General features: G+C 58.6%; 1 protein-coding gene across 5 annotated transcripts in view; it reads left to right on the top strand.

Moving 5' to 3' along the window:
- KIF21B (kinesin family member 21B) overlaps positions 1-13673 on the top strand; it is a 79011-nt gene that overhangs the window by 50992 nt on the left and 14346 nt on the right. For 2 of the 5 annotated variants that reach the window (XM_030561125.1, XM_030561123.1), the window contains exons 15-28: positions 267-466; positions 611-718; positions 1968-2036; positions 2759-2988; positions 3274-3421; positions 3557-3751; positions 5813-5914; positions 6251-6416; positions 6882-6942; positions 7402-7459; positions 8187-8392; positions 8907-8981; positions 9709-9822; positions 11622-11660. In XM_030561125.1, the coding sequence (XP_030416985.1) occupies positions 267-466; positions 611-718; positions 1968-2036; positions 2759-2988; positions 3274-3421; positions 3557-3751; positions 5813-5914; positions 6251-6416; positions 6882-6942; positions 7402-7459; positions 8187-8392; positions 8907-8981; positions 9709-9822; positions 11622-11660 (1771 nt within the window). The remainder of the gene's footprint in view (positions 1-266; positions 467-610; positions 719-1967; positions 2037-2758; positions 2989-3273; positions 3422-3556; positions 3752-5812; positions 5915-6250; positions 6417-6881; positions 6943-7401; positions 7460-8186; positions 8393-8906; positions 8982-9708; positions 9823-11621; positions 11661-13673) is intronic. The other 3 variants (XM_030561127.1, XM_030561124.1, XM_030561126.1) reach the window with 2 other exon arrangements.

Below are 13673 nucleotides of genomic sequence, written 5' to 3'. Positions count from 1 at the left end.
CTGCTGCCAGGGTTATTGGTCTAAAATAGGCCCATGTTTCTGGCTTGCAGGCCATGACTGGTCCAGGCTACTCAGCCATTGAATGTCTCCTGAGCTGCTGGACCAGGCAGGCTTGTCCCTGGAGTCCAGGAATTTAATCTAGAATGCCCCCACTGAGGGTGCTTTTCCTGGGGGCCTGGTGGGTCCAGGGGGCAGCTGGGTGGAATGGAATGTGAGGGGCTCGGCCTAGCCGGGCATTCTGAGCGTCTCTGCGCCACCTCCTCCAGGCACTATGGAATGCTACACGGAGGAGAAGGCCAACAAGATCAAGGCGGACTATGAGAAGCGGCTGAAGGAGATGAATCGGGACCTGCAGAAGCTGCAGGCGGCCCAGAAGGAACATGCTCGCCTGCTCAAGAACCAGTCGCGCTATGAGCGGGAGCTCAAGAAGCTGCAGGCTGAGGTGGCAGAGATGAAGAAGGCAAAGGTACCTGGCTGGGCAGAGGAGGAGGGGGCCGGAGAGGCACGGCCCGCTTGTGCCAGCTCTTCACACTGGGGCAGGGGCAGTGGATGGGCACGGCCCCTTGTGCATGCTCCTTATGCTGGGTGTGGGCTGTTGGGGGGCCCGCAGGTGGCACTGATGAAGCAGATGCGGGAGGAGCAACAGCGGAGGCGGCTGTTGGAGACCAAGCGGAACCGGGAGATCGCCCAGCTGAAGAAGGAGCAGCGCAGACAGGAGGTGAGAACCCAGTGCCTTGCCAGGGCTCTGCAGACAGGGCAGCTCTGGCTGGGGCCTGTGCCCCTCACTCGGCTCTGAGCTCCCACACCAGCTGGCATGGGTGCAGCATGGAGTGCGGGGTCTCCAAGGGATCTGGGCCTTTCCTGGGAAATGCCCCAAGTCAGGCTCCTTGGGACCAGATAGGGAGGGTGCTGAAGGTGTGATGTGTCAGGTCCCCTCCCCTGTGCACAGGTGAGCAGTTACCTATGTGATCCAGCCTGCTCCCAGAGCCCCTGACGCAGGGTGGGGCGGGGACAGGGCAGGGCAGGGTTGAGACAGGAAGTGGGGCCATTAGGGATAGCAGGGGAGCCCTGCAAAGCCGAGCTGAGCCACGGGGATGGCGGAGCATGACGATGGGAAATCTGGAGCAAGCGCTGCACCAACAGAGGACCAGATTCCACTCTCTATTATGCTCGTTGTAAATCTGGAGTTACTGCATTGACATTAGCGGAGTTGTTCCAGATTTACACCGCTGCCGCGGAGATGTGAATCCAGCTGTCACCTGCATCAAGAACATTCCATGTTCAGCCCTGCTCAACAGTGTGCTAGAGCTCTTCTGGGTGCCTGGCCGCTGGGATCAGTGCCTGGCCTGGCCTCCAGGCTCGCTCCTCTCGAAGCCCTTGATGGGCCACTGGCCGGCCAAGGCCTGCAGGTTCTGTGAAGCAAGGAACGGCCCAGCAGCATAGAACAGTATAAAGCCCTTCCTGGTTGGAGAGCTGTGTGCTGGGCGCCCTGGGCAGAAACCAGCCGCCCCACCATCTGTCTGGGGACTCCTCCCCCTGCTGAAAGCGCAGCACATCCCCTCCCCCAACCATGTGTCCATCTGTCTGTCCATTCTCTGAGATCAGCACCTGGTGGAGTGGCAGGTTCCTCCTTCCCCAGGTCAGAGGTGATTGCTTCCTCTTGCATTTCTAGTTGTTCCTCAGGGCAGGTATAAATGCCACAGTGCTGCCATCATTTACAGCAGAATAAATCCTGATTAGTCCCAGTTGCTCCAGGTTTTACACCACTGCTGGTGATATCAGAATCTGGCCCATGGCCTGCACTGAGAACATCCCACGTGCTGGCCTCAGGCAAGGGGATGGAGGAGCCCTGGGTCCTCTTCCCTTCCCCCATTCCTATCATGGGTTCTACCCCAGACCCTGGGTTTCTCTTTAGCGGCTCACGCCCGTTCAGGACTCAACTGAGGCTCGGCTTCTCTCCCGCGCAGTTTCAGATCCGGGCGCTGGAGTCTCAGAAGCGGCAGCAGGAAATCGTGCTGCGAAGGAAAACCCAGGAGGTATGTGCCAGCCCCTTGTGCCTGCATGGGTCTGGAGAGCCGCTCACCGGGCCGTGACTGGGTCGGCTCTGAGGCCTGGCTCCTGGATTGGGCTGTTGGCAGGGCAGGGCCCTGGGGCTTCTCCAGATGGAATAGTCCCCTCCTCCATCCCAGTGGGTCATGCTCCACTAGTGCTGGGTTGTTCCCAAGGTGCTGGCCCTGGATGGAGTGGTTTTGCCACAGAGCCTGGACGTTTTATAGCCAGAAGTAACCAGTCAGGAGATGACAGTGATTGCGAGGGAGGAAACGCCTGCCTCTGGGGGCAGCTGATCTTCTGGGGTCAGGAAGGAGGAATTCTCCACATGGCATGTGGGCCCATGCACAACAGGCTGTGTCCCCCTCCCCCATTCCTGGGGTTGGATCCTGGCCCTTCTCTGATCCAGCCTCCTCTGGGTCCTGGCAGCCAAGTCGGTCACTCACCCAGGCTGCCTCCTGCCCCAGCACCCATACAGCTCATGGGACGGTGCTTCGATCCCGTCTCGAGGTCCCAAGCCCCTCCTGATGCATTATGGGAAACTGCTATCCAAGGGTACTGGACCTACACCCAGCCCAGATAGGCTCAGTGCTCTTGAAAGGTGCTCAGCTGCTCCCAGACTTCCCTTGCCACCTGAGAAGGGTTGGAGTCGCTCTGCCACTGGGATGCTCCCTAGGAGGCCCAGCCCTCAGGCACTGTTCTCACCCAGGTTTCTGCTCTGCGCCGCCTGGCCAAGCCCATGTCAGATCGGGTCTCTGGGAGGCTGAGTCAGAAGCCAGCCATGCTGGACTCTGGTGCGGAGGTGTCTGCCAGCGCCACCTCCTCGGAACCGGAGTCCGGCTCCCGCTCAGTCTCCAGCATCGTGCGCCAGTGGAACCGGAAAATTGACCACTTCCTGGGAGACCCTTCACCCTCCATAAATGGGGCTCGGCCCGTCAGGTCAGACCAACGCTTAAAATGTGTCCCCTACGGCCTTGTTCCCTGCTTGGCCCTCAGGCCCTGGGCTCCTGGGTGTTAGCCGGGAGCAGAGTTCTGTGGGAACATGGGAAAGGATCACTCTATCATCGTGGGCGACTCTGCCAGGTGCTTTGACATGTGGGACTCTCTACATTGGCTGAAGGCAGCCCCAATGTGTAAATGCCCCTCTGTCCTGAGCACTAGTGGGCGTGATGGCCGAGCGCCCGCCCGGCGGAAGACCCCTGACCACGTCCCATCTCACTGCAGGAAGAAGTTCCCAAAGAAGGGGATGAGCCAGACCTTCAGCAAGGCAGCCCGGCTCAAGTGGCAGTCACTGGAGCGGCGCATCTTCGACGTCGTCATGCAGAGGATGACCATCGTCAACCTGGAGGCGGACATGGAGCGGCTGATCAAGGTGAGGTGTCGGGGGCCGTGGCCTGGTGGGCGGGGGGTTGAGTGGCCTGAGCATGACCGAGGGCCAGGAGTGCTGGGAGGCTGCTGGCACCTGGACAGCACCGGCTGAGGCGTTTCCTTCCCAATCGCCCCCCAGAAACGCGAGGAGCTGGCGCTGCTGCAGGAGGCGCTGCTGGGGAAGAGGGGAAAGCTGCAGGCGGAGAGCCCGGAGGAGCAGAAGGGCCTGCAGGAGCTGAATGAGGAGATCGAGGTGCTGACAGCCAACATCGACTACATCAACGACAGCATCGCCGACTGCCAGGCCACCATCATGCAGCTGGAGGAGACCAAGGTGCTGGGGGAGGGGGCCTGCCGGGGCAGGTTTCAAGGGGTCTGTGTATGGGGAGTTGGTCTCATGGGGGAGGAATGGGGGGAGATCACCTCAGGGCATTGTGTGCTGTAAGGGAAACAGGGTGCTCTGGGGGCTGGTTGATAGTTGGGGTGGGGGCCTTGCTGGACTATCCCTCTAGGCAGTTTAAGCATAAGGGGTGCAGGAGGCAGGTTTGGAGGTCCTCATTGCTTTCTAAGCCCCAACCTCTGGGTTGAAACGTTCTGTCGTCAGTCACACAGGGAGTCAGGGCTGAGCTGGCTCCTTGCTCTTAGCCCCCAGAGCTCACCCCTCCCTACAGAAACTTCACAGAGCAGCTGTTGCAATCTGGCTGCTTTCTGTGCTTGTGTTTGCTGATGACAGCTGTACAAGGCCCAGTTCAGCAGGTGCCTGAGCACTTGAGGGGTGGGTGTGATAGGCTGCCATAGGCCCGTAGACCCAAGCCAGGCTAATGGACATGGCTATGGCTTGGCTTGAATCAGCGGAGGCCATGAATCGGCCCTCTTCAGCTGCACGGCTGGGGCCAGGATTTAGGAAGGCCCTTATATGTTGGTCCGTCAGGGCCTCCATCAGCGCTGGAAGGTTTATTTGTGGAAGGGACGGCTGCGGAGAGTATGATGTCCACCGTCAGTTGCTAGGCCCAACAACCCTGATGGGAGTCCTGCACATGCTGGAGTCAGTGGAAGCCCTGTCCATACCATGGGACAATCGTACCCATGGTGTACCCAGCGCTGCGGGCAAGGCGTGGTCTAGCCGCGCTCAATCCTGTTTGTGTGCATAGAAAAATCCATGTCAGCACCAGGCCCCAGCCTGGGTCGCTGCCAAGCTCCAAACATGCTTAGAACATGGGCTTTCTCCATTCCCTGCATATACGGCAACACAGCCTCCTGTGAGAAACTGCCTCGACAAAGCCCAGTTCCACAGTGGCGTTCCTGTAGCCTAGACTGAAGCTGAAAGCTGTTGTCAAACACTGAGTCTCTTTTCTGATGTCAAATTTTTGTAAAGGGGGGTTGGGATTTTGACGAAAAAGGAAACCTTTTTTTGTTTTATCAAAAAGCCATTTTTAATCAAATATTTCCACAGAAAAACAATAGCCCTAACAATGTGGCCTTGCTCTCTGGCACCTGTAGGGTGTCTGTGCGCAAGGAAAACCTCACAGCACAAATCTCAGAGCCTGGATCCATTGCCTTGGGCTTGCAGGACTACGGGGCTAAAAAGAAGAGTGTAGACATTTGCACAAGGGCTGGAGCCTGGGCTCTGTAACCTGGCCGGGGGAGGGTCTTGGAGCCCATGAGCGGGAATGTCTACATTGCTACTTTTTAGCCCCGAAGCGCAAGCCCGAATCCTTCGGCCTGAGGCTCGCTGCTGTGGGTTTTACTTTGCTGTGTGGACACACCGTTAATGACATGAGGGGTCTGACCCAGGTTAGCACAGTGTAGCTCTCTGCTCCCCTCCTAATGTCTGGAGGACGTAAACAGGTTTATTAGTATATGTCTACACTTAATCTGCTACAGCTGGAAGGCTTAGGTGTAGACACCCCCCGTCGCAGTAGGTAATCCACCTCCCAAGGAGGGGGCTGTTTAGTTCGGTCGGCAGAGCTACACTGAGGGAGGCAGGATTTTCACACCCTGGAGAGAGACAGCTATGCTGGTGTAAGTTCCCAGTGTAAACCTGCCCTTGGTCTGCTCTGATCACCTGGCTAGCGAGCAGCTCCTGCTGTCCAGGCGGTAGAAGCTCCTCTTTTTTAGATCCACAGGTGTGTGGTTCAGTCCCCTTAGATGGCCCAATCAGGGGCCTGGTTCCAGGCACGCATCCAGTGCAAGTGCTCATGCACAGTATTGGCGTGCAAGTTGTTTTCCCCGCCGCCTGCTCGCAGAGCACCTTCGTCCCCGCCGGCGTCAGCCAGTCAAGGGAACCCCCCCAGTTATATGGTGCCGGTGTCTCTGCTGGCCCTCTGCTTTCTGCCCTTCACCGCCCCCAGCGCCGTTCTAATTCCCCTCCCTCGGGGTCTCTCCTGCGCTATAGGAGGAGCTGGACTCCACCGACACCTCTGTGGTGATCAGCTCCTGCTCCTTGGCCGAGGCGCGCCTCCTGCTGGACAACTTCCTCAAGGCATCCATCGATAAGGTCAGGCAAGGGGCCTTCCAGTGGGGGTGCAGCTCTGGGGGTGGGTCACAGAGCATGGGATCTCAGGAGGCCCCCTGTTGGGATGGGATCACAATCGTTGCAGGTCAGGTTTGGAGCCATGGCTATTTGGCTGGGCCTGGGGCATCCTTTGTGCGTGGGTGAGGGAGACTGTGAGAGCCTGGCCTGTGTGCTGCTGGACCCAGGGAGGGGAATGGATTACAAGCAGCAGTTGAGTGAGGCTGGTGTGGAACCTGCAGCTGTGCCCAGGGACAGGGATTGAAGCCAGGAGCTGATTCCTCATCCCACCCACTGTCCCATCCTGCTCCCATCAAACAGGGACTGCAAGTGGCTCAGAAAGAAGCCCAGATCCGCCTGCTGGAAGGGCGCCTGAGACAAACGGATGTGACCGGCTCCTCCCAGAACCACGTGATCCTGGATGCCCTGCGGGAGAAAGCGGAGTCCCACCCCGAGCTGCAGGCGCTCATCCACAACGTGCAGCAAGGTGAGTGCTGGGCTCTTCCCTCCTGGGGACCTCCATGGGTACTGGGCACTGGCTGGCAAGGGACCAGGCAGCACTGATGTGGGGCCTGGGGCTGGCAGCAGCTGGGAAGGCTTGGGGTATTTCTCTGCCCCTACAGATGGCATGTCTGCCCATTAGTACAGATGGAGCCCACCCCAGGGCTCTTGGCATTGCTCTGATCCTGTGGGCAAGAGTGATGGGCCCACTTCTTCCAGATGTTTTAGCCCACGTGGTCACAGCCTGTCCAGCCGTGAGGATGCACTAATAGTGCTTTGGTGGCATAGAGTTAATGATACGATAGCAGTGATCTGGGGTGTCCTAAGGACCTAAGGGGCCACACGCTGATCAGCGACTGCCTGCTGGCTGACTGTGATCGGACTGGCCCAGTATGGTGCTCTCCCACCCTCTGTCACTTTGACACACTCTTGTTGGCTGTTCCTTGTGTAGAGAATGGTTATGCCAGCACAGACGAGGAGATCTCGGAGTTCAGCCTGGCCTCGGAGGGGAGGTGAGCACACCAGGGAGCATGCAGTGTCCCAGCCTTGTGCATCCCCGAGCGGCAGGATCTATGGAGGGAGGGGGGCGCATCTCTGTGGCACTCATTGGCAAGATAGACCCGTTAGAGCTTGGCAGCTAAATTCTCCAGGTTCTGTCTGCACTGAGCATGCTCCAGCCCCTCAGAGCTTCTACGTGTGACTCGACAATGCACACGCTACCCACACGCGATGACTGGCCGTGCTCAAACCCAGGCATGCAGGGGCTGTACAGAACTGTCCCAGCAATCGTTCCTCTTGAGGGCCAGGGGCAAGATGGAGCTGGGAGGGAAGAGGGCCCTGAAAGAGACTGAGGGATGGGGCTGTACCTCGGGGAATGGGAGGAGGAACCATAGCCGGGCTGGTGATAGGGCATTATGGGGTGGGAGTGAAGCCTTAAGGGGGTCGGCTGTTTAACCCTTTGTTCCCTACAGCTTCTCCCAGTCTTTCACCATGAAGGGCTCAGCCAGCCAGGATGACTTCAAGTTCAAGGTCAGTTCCTGACTGCAGGCAGGGCCGTTTAACGTAGTCCAGATGGCTGTGGCTGGATGTGGGTGTGGGGTCCTCAGTCCATTGTACCCCCTCTCCCATTGTGCTCACAGCTGGGTGGTGGCCCCTAGCGGGGGTCTTCTCCATGAGTGGAATGCCTTGAGGAGCTGGGTCTGGAACTGAAATAGTCCAGGGTCTGGTCTCCTGGTGACATCCATGCCTGGCGTGTTACTTCGGCCCCATAAATGGCTCCTTGAGTTGTAGAGCCTACTTTAAACCCTCAAATGCCACATCATTGGGCAGTACTGGGCTTCCCTGAATCCAAGCAAGGTGCCCTGGTGCTATCTAGCCCTCTTCTGGGAGCAAATAAAACCCATGTGATACCCTGGTGCTGTGCGCCCTTCCCAGCGGCTAATTGACTGGACCAGTCCCTCCATGTGCCAAATCCTCCTGGGAGGGCTGCTCCGGCACTCTGGGCCATACACGTTCCAGCCTGGCTCGGGGGGTACTCCCTGTTGCCCTCATTAATAAGCTCATGAAACGTTAATGCTGGCAACCGGGGTCCAATTGAAAGGTTTCCCTAGATCTGCCACTGCTGAGTGCTTGGCCCCAGAGGCTTCTTGGAACTGAATGGCCAAGGGGTGCCAGCGTCTCGGACTCACTCCGCGTGCTACCTTCAGGCAGTGAACTCCTCCCCTCTCAGCCCTCCCCTCACTGTGTCCCACCATAGGGGGAACCCAAGCTGTCAGGCCAGATGAAGGCTGTGTCGGCTGAGTGCCTGGGACCCACGCTGGACATCTCCACCAAGAACATCACCAAGTCCTTGGTATCCCTCATGGAGATCAAGGAAGACGGGATTGGCTTTTCCATCCGGGATTCCTACTACAAGGACAAGGTCTCCCGCACCATCAGCCTGCCCACCCGTGGCAGCACCTTGTAAGCCCTGGCGAGCGTGGGCCCCACATGCTTACAGGCCCTTGAGGGGGCAAGGTGGGCTGGGCCATCATATATTCTGCCCTTGGAGTCTTGAGTCTGGGCTCCTTTTGGTCGACCCAGCCTGTCCCAGCATGCAGTGCTGGGGCCAGCTTGCTCTGCCATCTTGGATTGCCAGTGTCCACAAACTGCCTGTCGGGGGGATGGGGCATTGGGAAGGAGACTGGACGCCCAAGAGCCCTCCTATCAAAGGCACGGAGCTGCCTTCTCTGGCAGAGTCTCGATGATGAAGCCAACAGGATCTGCGCTCACAGCGCAAACCCTTAGCTGGGGCCGCTGGCCTGGCCTTGGGTCCTGCCGGGGCCTGATCCAGCCTGCCAGGCCCCTGGCTCGGGAGGTGGATCTGTGCGCTGCCCCAGAGCTCTCGGCTCGTTTGCTCTCGGGTAGGCCTGTTCGGTGCTGAAGGGCCCTGGCCCCAAGGAGGGGCGATTGCTGATCTGGTCTTGCTCTGTTCCAGCCCTAGGCCGTCTCGTGGCTCGGACACCTCGCCTCTGACCCGGAGGAAATCCTATGATCGGGGGCAGCCTGCCAGGTGAGTGGGGAGAGGCTGGAGAGCATGTGGACCTAGCTCCCCATCGGGGACTGGCCTGTGCACTCAGCTGTGCCCAGGCACGGCGCTGGGTGCTGGATCCAGCTGTTGGAAGGGATCTCGGGAGGTCATCTAGTCCAACCCCCTGCTCAAAGCAGGACCAATTCCCAACTAAATCATCCCAGCCAGGGCTTCATCAAGCTGGGCCTTAAAAACCCGTAAGGAAGGAGATTCCACCACCTCCCTAGGGAATGCCTTTCACTGCTTCACCACCCTCTTAGTGAAATGGTTTTTCCTCATATCCAACCTAGACCTTCCCCACTGCAACTTGAGACCATTGCTCCGTATACTGTCATGTGCCAAGCTCAGCCTCTTTGGAACCCCCTGCAGGTAGTTGAAAGCAGCAAATCTCGCCTCACTCTTCTCTACTGCAGACTAAACAACCCCAGTTCCTTCAGCCTCTCAAGTCATATGCCCCATAAGCTCCCCATTCATTTTTGTTGCCCTCCACTGGACTCTCTTCAATTTGTCTACATCCTTTCTGTAGTGGGGGGGCCCAAAACTGGATGCAGTTCTCCAGATGTGACCTCAGTGCCGAATAGAGGGGAATAATCACTTCACCATAGGCTAGCTCTGCAGGCCTCCCTGTGCTGAGTGGAGGTCTGGGCCAGGGGTAGGTCCGCAGACCAGGCTTGTGATCGTGAGTCTCTTTCTCAACACCCTGGCTCAGGACTTCAGATGTTGGCTTCACGCCTCCCTCATCCCCTCCCACCAGGCCGCGCAACGATCGCAACGTCTTCTCCCGCCTCACCAGCAACCAGAGCCAGGGCTCCGCACTGGACAAGTAAGAGCCTCGTGGGGCAAGGAACGGGTGGGGGGTGAATCTCCAAGGAGCCCAGCTCCAAGAGCAGTGAATGGCAGATGGTGAGTCCCATGGCTGCCCCAGGGTACCATCCCCGCTCTGCCTCGGGCCCGGCAGTCCCAGGCTCCTGCCGGGCTTGTGATGCAACCAGGGCGAAGGCAGAGAGCTGCAATACCGGTGCGGTAGAACTTCACATGGGGCAGCATCTCCCTGGGCAGGGTCCTATGCCAGGCCTGTCTATAACCCCATTGATATGGGGGGGGGCTCTTTGGCACCCCTCTACTGGCTGGACCTTGGCTTGGGGCTGCCTCTGAGCTGCCAAGCCTGGGCCTTTAGCTCAGGCAGAAGCAGCTGCTGTTGAGAGCCTGGGGTGGCAGGTGCCCTCCCTGTAGATGATCCAGCTGGAGGCTCGTCGTTACGTTGCACTGCTAGAGCCCTCAGAATAGGCCTGAAGCGGTGTCCTGGCCTTTAGTACCGTGCGCGCATATGTGGCGTTGCCTGGTCCCCCGCTGGGCCCGTGGGGATCCCCTGGGGGGCTGGATCTGTCACAGGCCCCACTAGTGGCCCTGGGCTCTTCAGCTCCTGCTGATAGCTCTGGAGGGCCCTGGTTCAGGCCCCAGTGTGTTGGCCAAGATGGCGGCTGTCATGCTGGCTGCCTGCAGAGGGGAATTTCACCCCCGGGGACGCTGCTGGGTGGATTTGGCTGCAGTTATAAAATGTGTGAGGTGGGCCCAGGGGGCTGTTAGCTGAGGACACTGAGCCACCGTCCTGTCCCCAGCGAAGTGTGGGGCTCATCGGTGCTGGGCTTGGCAGGGGGCCCCAGGCAGTGGGGAGGCCATTTCCCAGCTGGCCCCACCCCTGGTTCTGTGGGGCACTTGCTGTGCCATCGCACCTGTACCTTCTGGGCCCTGGTTTCTCTCCTGCTGTGCTCTGTGGGGAGAGCCGGGTGCTCGCAGGTCCCGGTCCCCCTCAGGAGGTGACATGGCTGCTCGGGGTGGGGTGAGCTTTCCTGGTGCTAGGGGCCTGTAGGTGCTCTAATTGCTCCTGGTGCCAGGGGCTGTGACCCTTTGGAGGTGGAGTGGGGGTGCTCTCCAGGGGCAGCCTGTGGTTTCTGTGAGGAACGAGTCCACCTTAGGACTGCCTTTGACACACGGGCCAGCCCTTGCGTGGGTACAAATTGGCCTAGCTGCGGCTTTGATTTACAGCCCCCCGAGGGCCTGGCCCTATGAGAGCTGGTAGCTAACCACCTCCCATCTGCCTCCCTGCAGAATCCCAGTTTGAAGGTGACATTCTAACTGGGGGCTGCTGCCTGCAGCTCAGGAACAGCCCCTGTCCCCATCCCGCCTGCTAGCAGACCTCACGATAGCGCAGAGCCGGACCGTGTCAGAACACCCCGGCCATACCCCAAAACCAGAAGTGCTGAACCTGTGGGGCTAGGTTGGATGGCTGGTGGCAGTGATGGGACTGGGAGGGGGGACCATGGGAAGATTGGATGCAGGAATCCCCAGGCGAGGCTCTGGGCCTACACTGTACTGGTCAGACTGGGTGATTGTAACAGTCCCTTCTGGCTGAATGACTCCAGTCCAGCCTGAAAGATCTTGTGTCCGAGCCACGTGTCCCTTCCTGCTCCTCTGCCCCTTTCCTCTCTGGTTTTCTGTGTCCGCTTCTCCCTCTCTACCCCGCTAGCTTGGATGCAATAACAACGCTCCACTCCCTGACTCCGCTGGTGCCTCTTATCCAGGATTTTTTCTCCCATAATCCCGCTAATTTTCTGTCCCTAGGTCTGACGACAGCGATTCCTCTGTCTCGGAGGTGCTGAGGTACATACAACTTTCTATTGATTAGAACTCTCCTGCTTCTTGCATTTTCCTCCCCCTGCCCTGCATGCTGAATCCATGCTGGCCAAACTCTGGGCCTTGCTTCTTTGCTAAATCTATTGGGACTCTGTCCTGGTGCTGCTCTTGCTCGCTGTGTGTCCCTCTTTCCTTCTCTCTGCTTCCCCGCATGGCTCTGGCATGCCGTATACAGCTGTGGAAGTCCCTTTCTGCCTCTGGTCTCCAGTGCCTTAAGGTGTGAGCCATCGTCTTGAAATGCAGTGCTGGGTGTTTAAGCAGATAGTGTACGGTGCTTTCACTGGATGGGGCAGCTGCATGCTCTATTCTGCCTCGAGGGCAGGGCAGGGCGGGTAGTGATGATATCTTGCGCTGTGTCTGGCCTAGCTGCAAGAGGCAGGGCAGGCCAGCTGTTGGAGCCGGTGGATGCTTGGAGGGTCCAGCTATGATGCTTTGTCCTCTTCTCTTGCATCTTCCATTCAGACATCTCAAAGCACTTGACAAACGTGGCTTCAGCCTCCCAGCACCCATGGCGAGGCTGGTCAGGATTGTTATCCCAGTCTTGTGTCTCGGTTTCCCCATCTTCAAAGAGTAAACACCTGGGCTGCAGCCTCATGGCACCGAGGATCCTGTGGCTGCTGCTGAGGCTTCTGCAGCCTCCCACATATATTAGCCTTGGGGTTGTTCTAACTCACTGCAACCTCCCAAGGGGCTGCTTGCCGGACGTGCCACAGCCCAGAGTTCCCCTAATGGGATGTGCTAAGGCCTGGCCTGGGTTTGCAACAAGAGCCACATAGAACCAATTATGCTAGCCCAAGGCAGTGTCTGTGCCAGGACAACTCTCCCTCTCCCATGCCCTGCACATCAGAAGGGCCAGGCTGGCAGAGGAGCATCTCCCCACTGGCCTTTGGGTGCCTATTTGAGACGCCATGGGCCTGACTCTGACACCCTGAGCACCATCAGCTGGAGTAGTGGTTGCTCAACGCCCCTCGAAAAATCCATTCCAACCATGCCACAAATGTGCCATGTGACCCTGGGCTAGCCCTTTCCTCTCCCCGTGCCTCAGTGTCATAGAATCATAGATTATTAGGGTTGGAAGGGACCTCAAGAGATCATCTAGTCCAACCCCCTGCTCAAAGCAGGACCAATCCCCAAATGGCCCCCTTAAGGATTGAACTCACAGGAGGGGAGGTGCTTAAAGATCCTGGCTGGGAAGCCGCATTGGGGATATTGACCCTCTCCATGATGGGCTCATTCCTCAGGGATGTCGATTCTCATGTGCTCGGTGCTCTGGAACCTCCACTCACAGCCCCGTTGGCTGTTGCTGGGGCAAAGCCTAGAAATGGTTTGAGACATGATTGTCTCCTGGCTGGGGAGCCTGGACTCCTGGGTTCTCTCCTTGTTCTGGGGGGGTTGAGAACTCCTGGGATCCGTTCCCAGCTCTTCCATTGATCCGCCACGTGACCTTTTAAAAATCCCTTCCCCATCTGCCAAACGAGTGGGTCAGGGGTGTGAAATCAGAGTGGGTCAGATGGAGAGAGGGCGCTTCCCCCTGCTGGCCACAGGGTGGTGCCCTTATGCCCCACACAGCACGACTGGAGCAGGGCCCCAGTTTATTCAAGCCTGGAGCTTCTGGGGGTTGGGTCTGGAGGCAGCCTGCCCTTGCCAGTCTCTGACTCCACAGGGGATGAGGCAGCATGTGCCATGCAGCAGCCTGGACTCCGTTTGGTTCGGGATCTTGCCTGGATGGGGCACAGGGGCCACCCACAGCTCTCACTCAGGGGCACGGTACTCTGTGCCGGCAGCGAGATGGCCAGTGTGTGAAGCTAGTTTCCTTTCCAAGCCCTGCCCCCAGCCAAGGCAGGGTCTGCACGAGTCCCTGAGACCTTAGCATCCCCGGGGGGGGGGGCTTTCTGGGGAGCAGGCTGCCCCGCAGCCTCTGTCTATGGTTTGCTTTGCTCTGGAGCCCCACTAGCAGGCCCTGGCAGCCTCGCGGGGCAG

The sequence above is a fragment of the Gopherus evgoodei genome, chromosome 4 (assembly GCF_007399415.2).
Source record: "Gopherus evgoodei ecotype Sinaloan lineage chromosome 4, rGopEvg1_v1.p, whole genome shotgun sequence".
Taxonomy (NCBI): Eukaryota; Metazoa; Chordata; order Testudines; family Testudinidae; genus Gopherus; species Gopherus evgoodei.
Note: the sequence above shows the minus strand (reverse complement) of the source record. Positions and strands in the feature narration are given on the sequence as shown.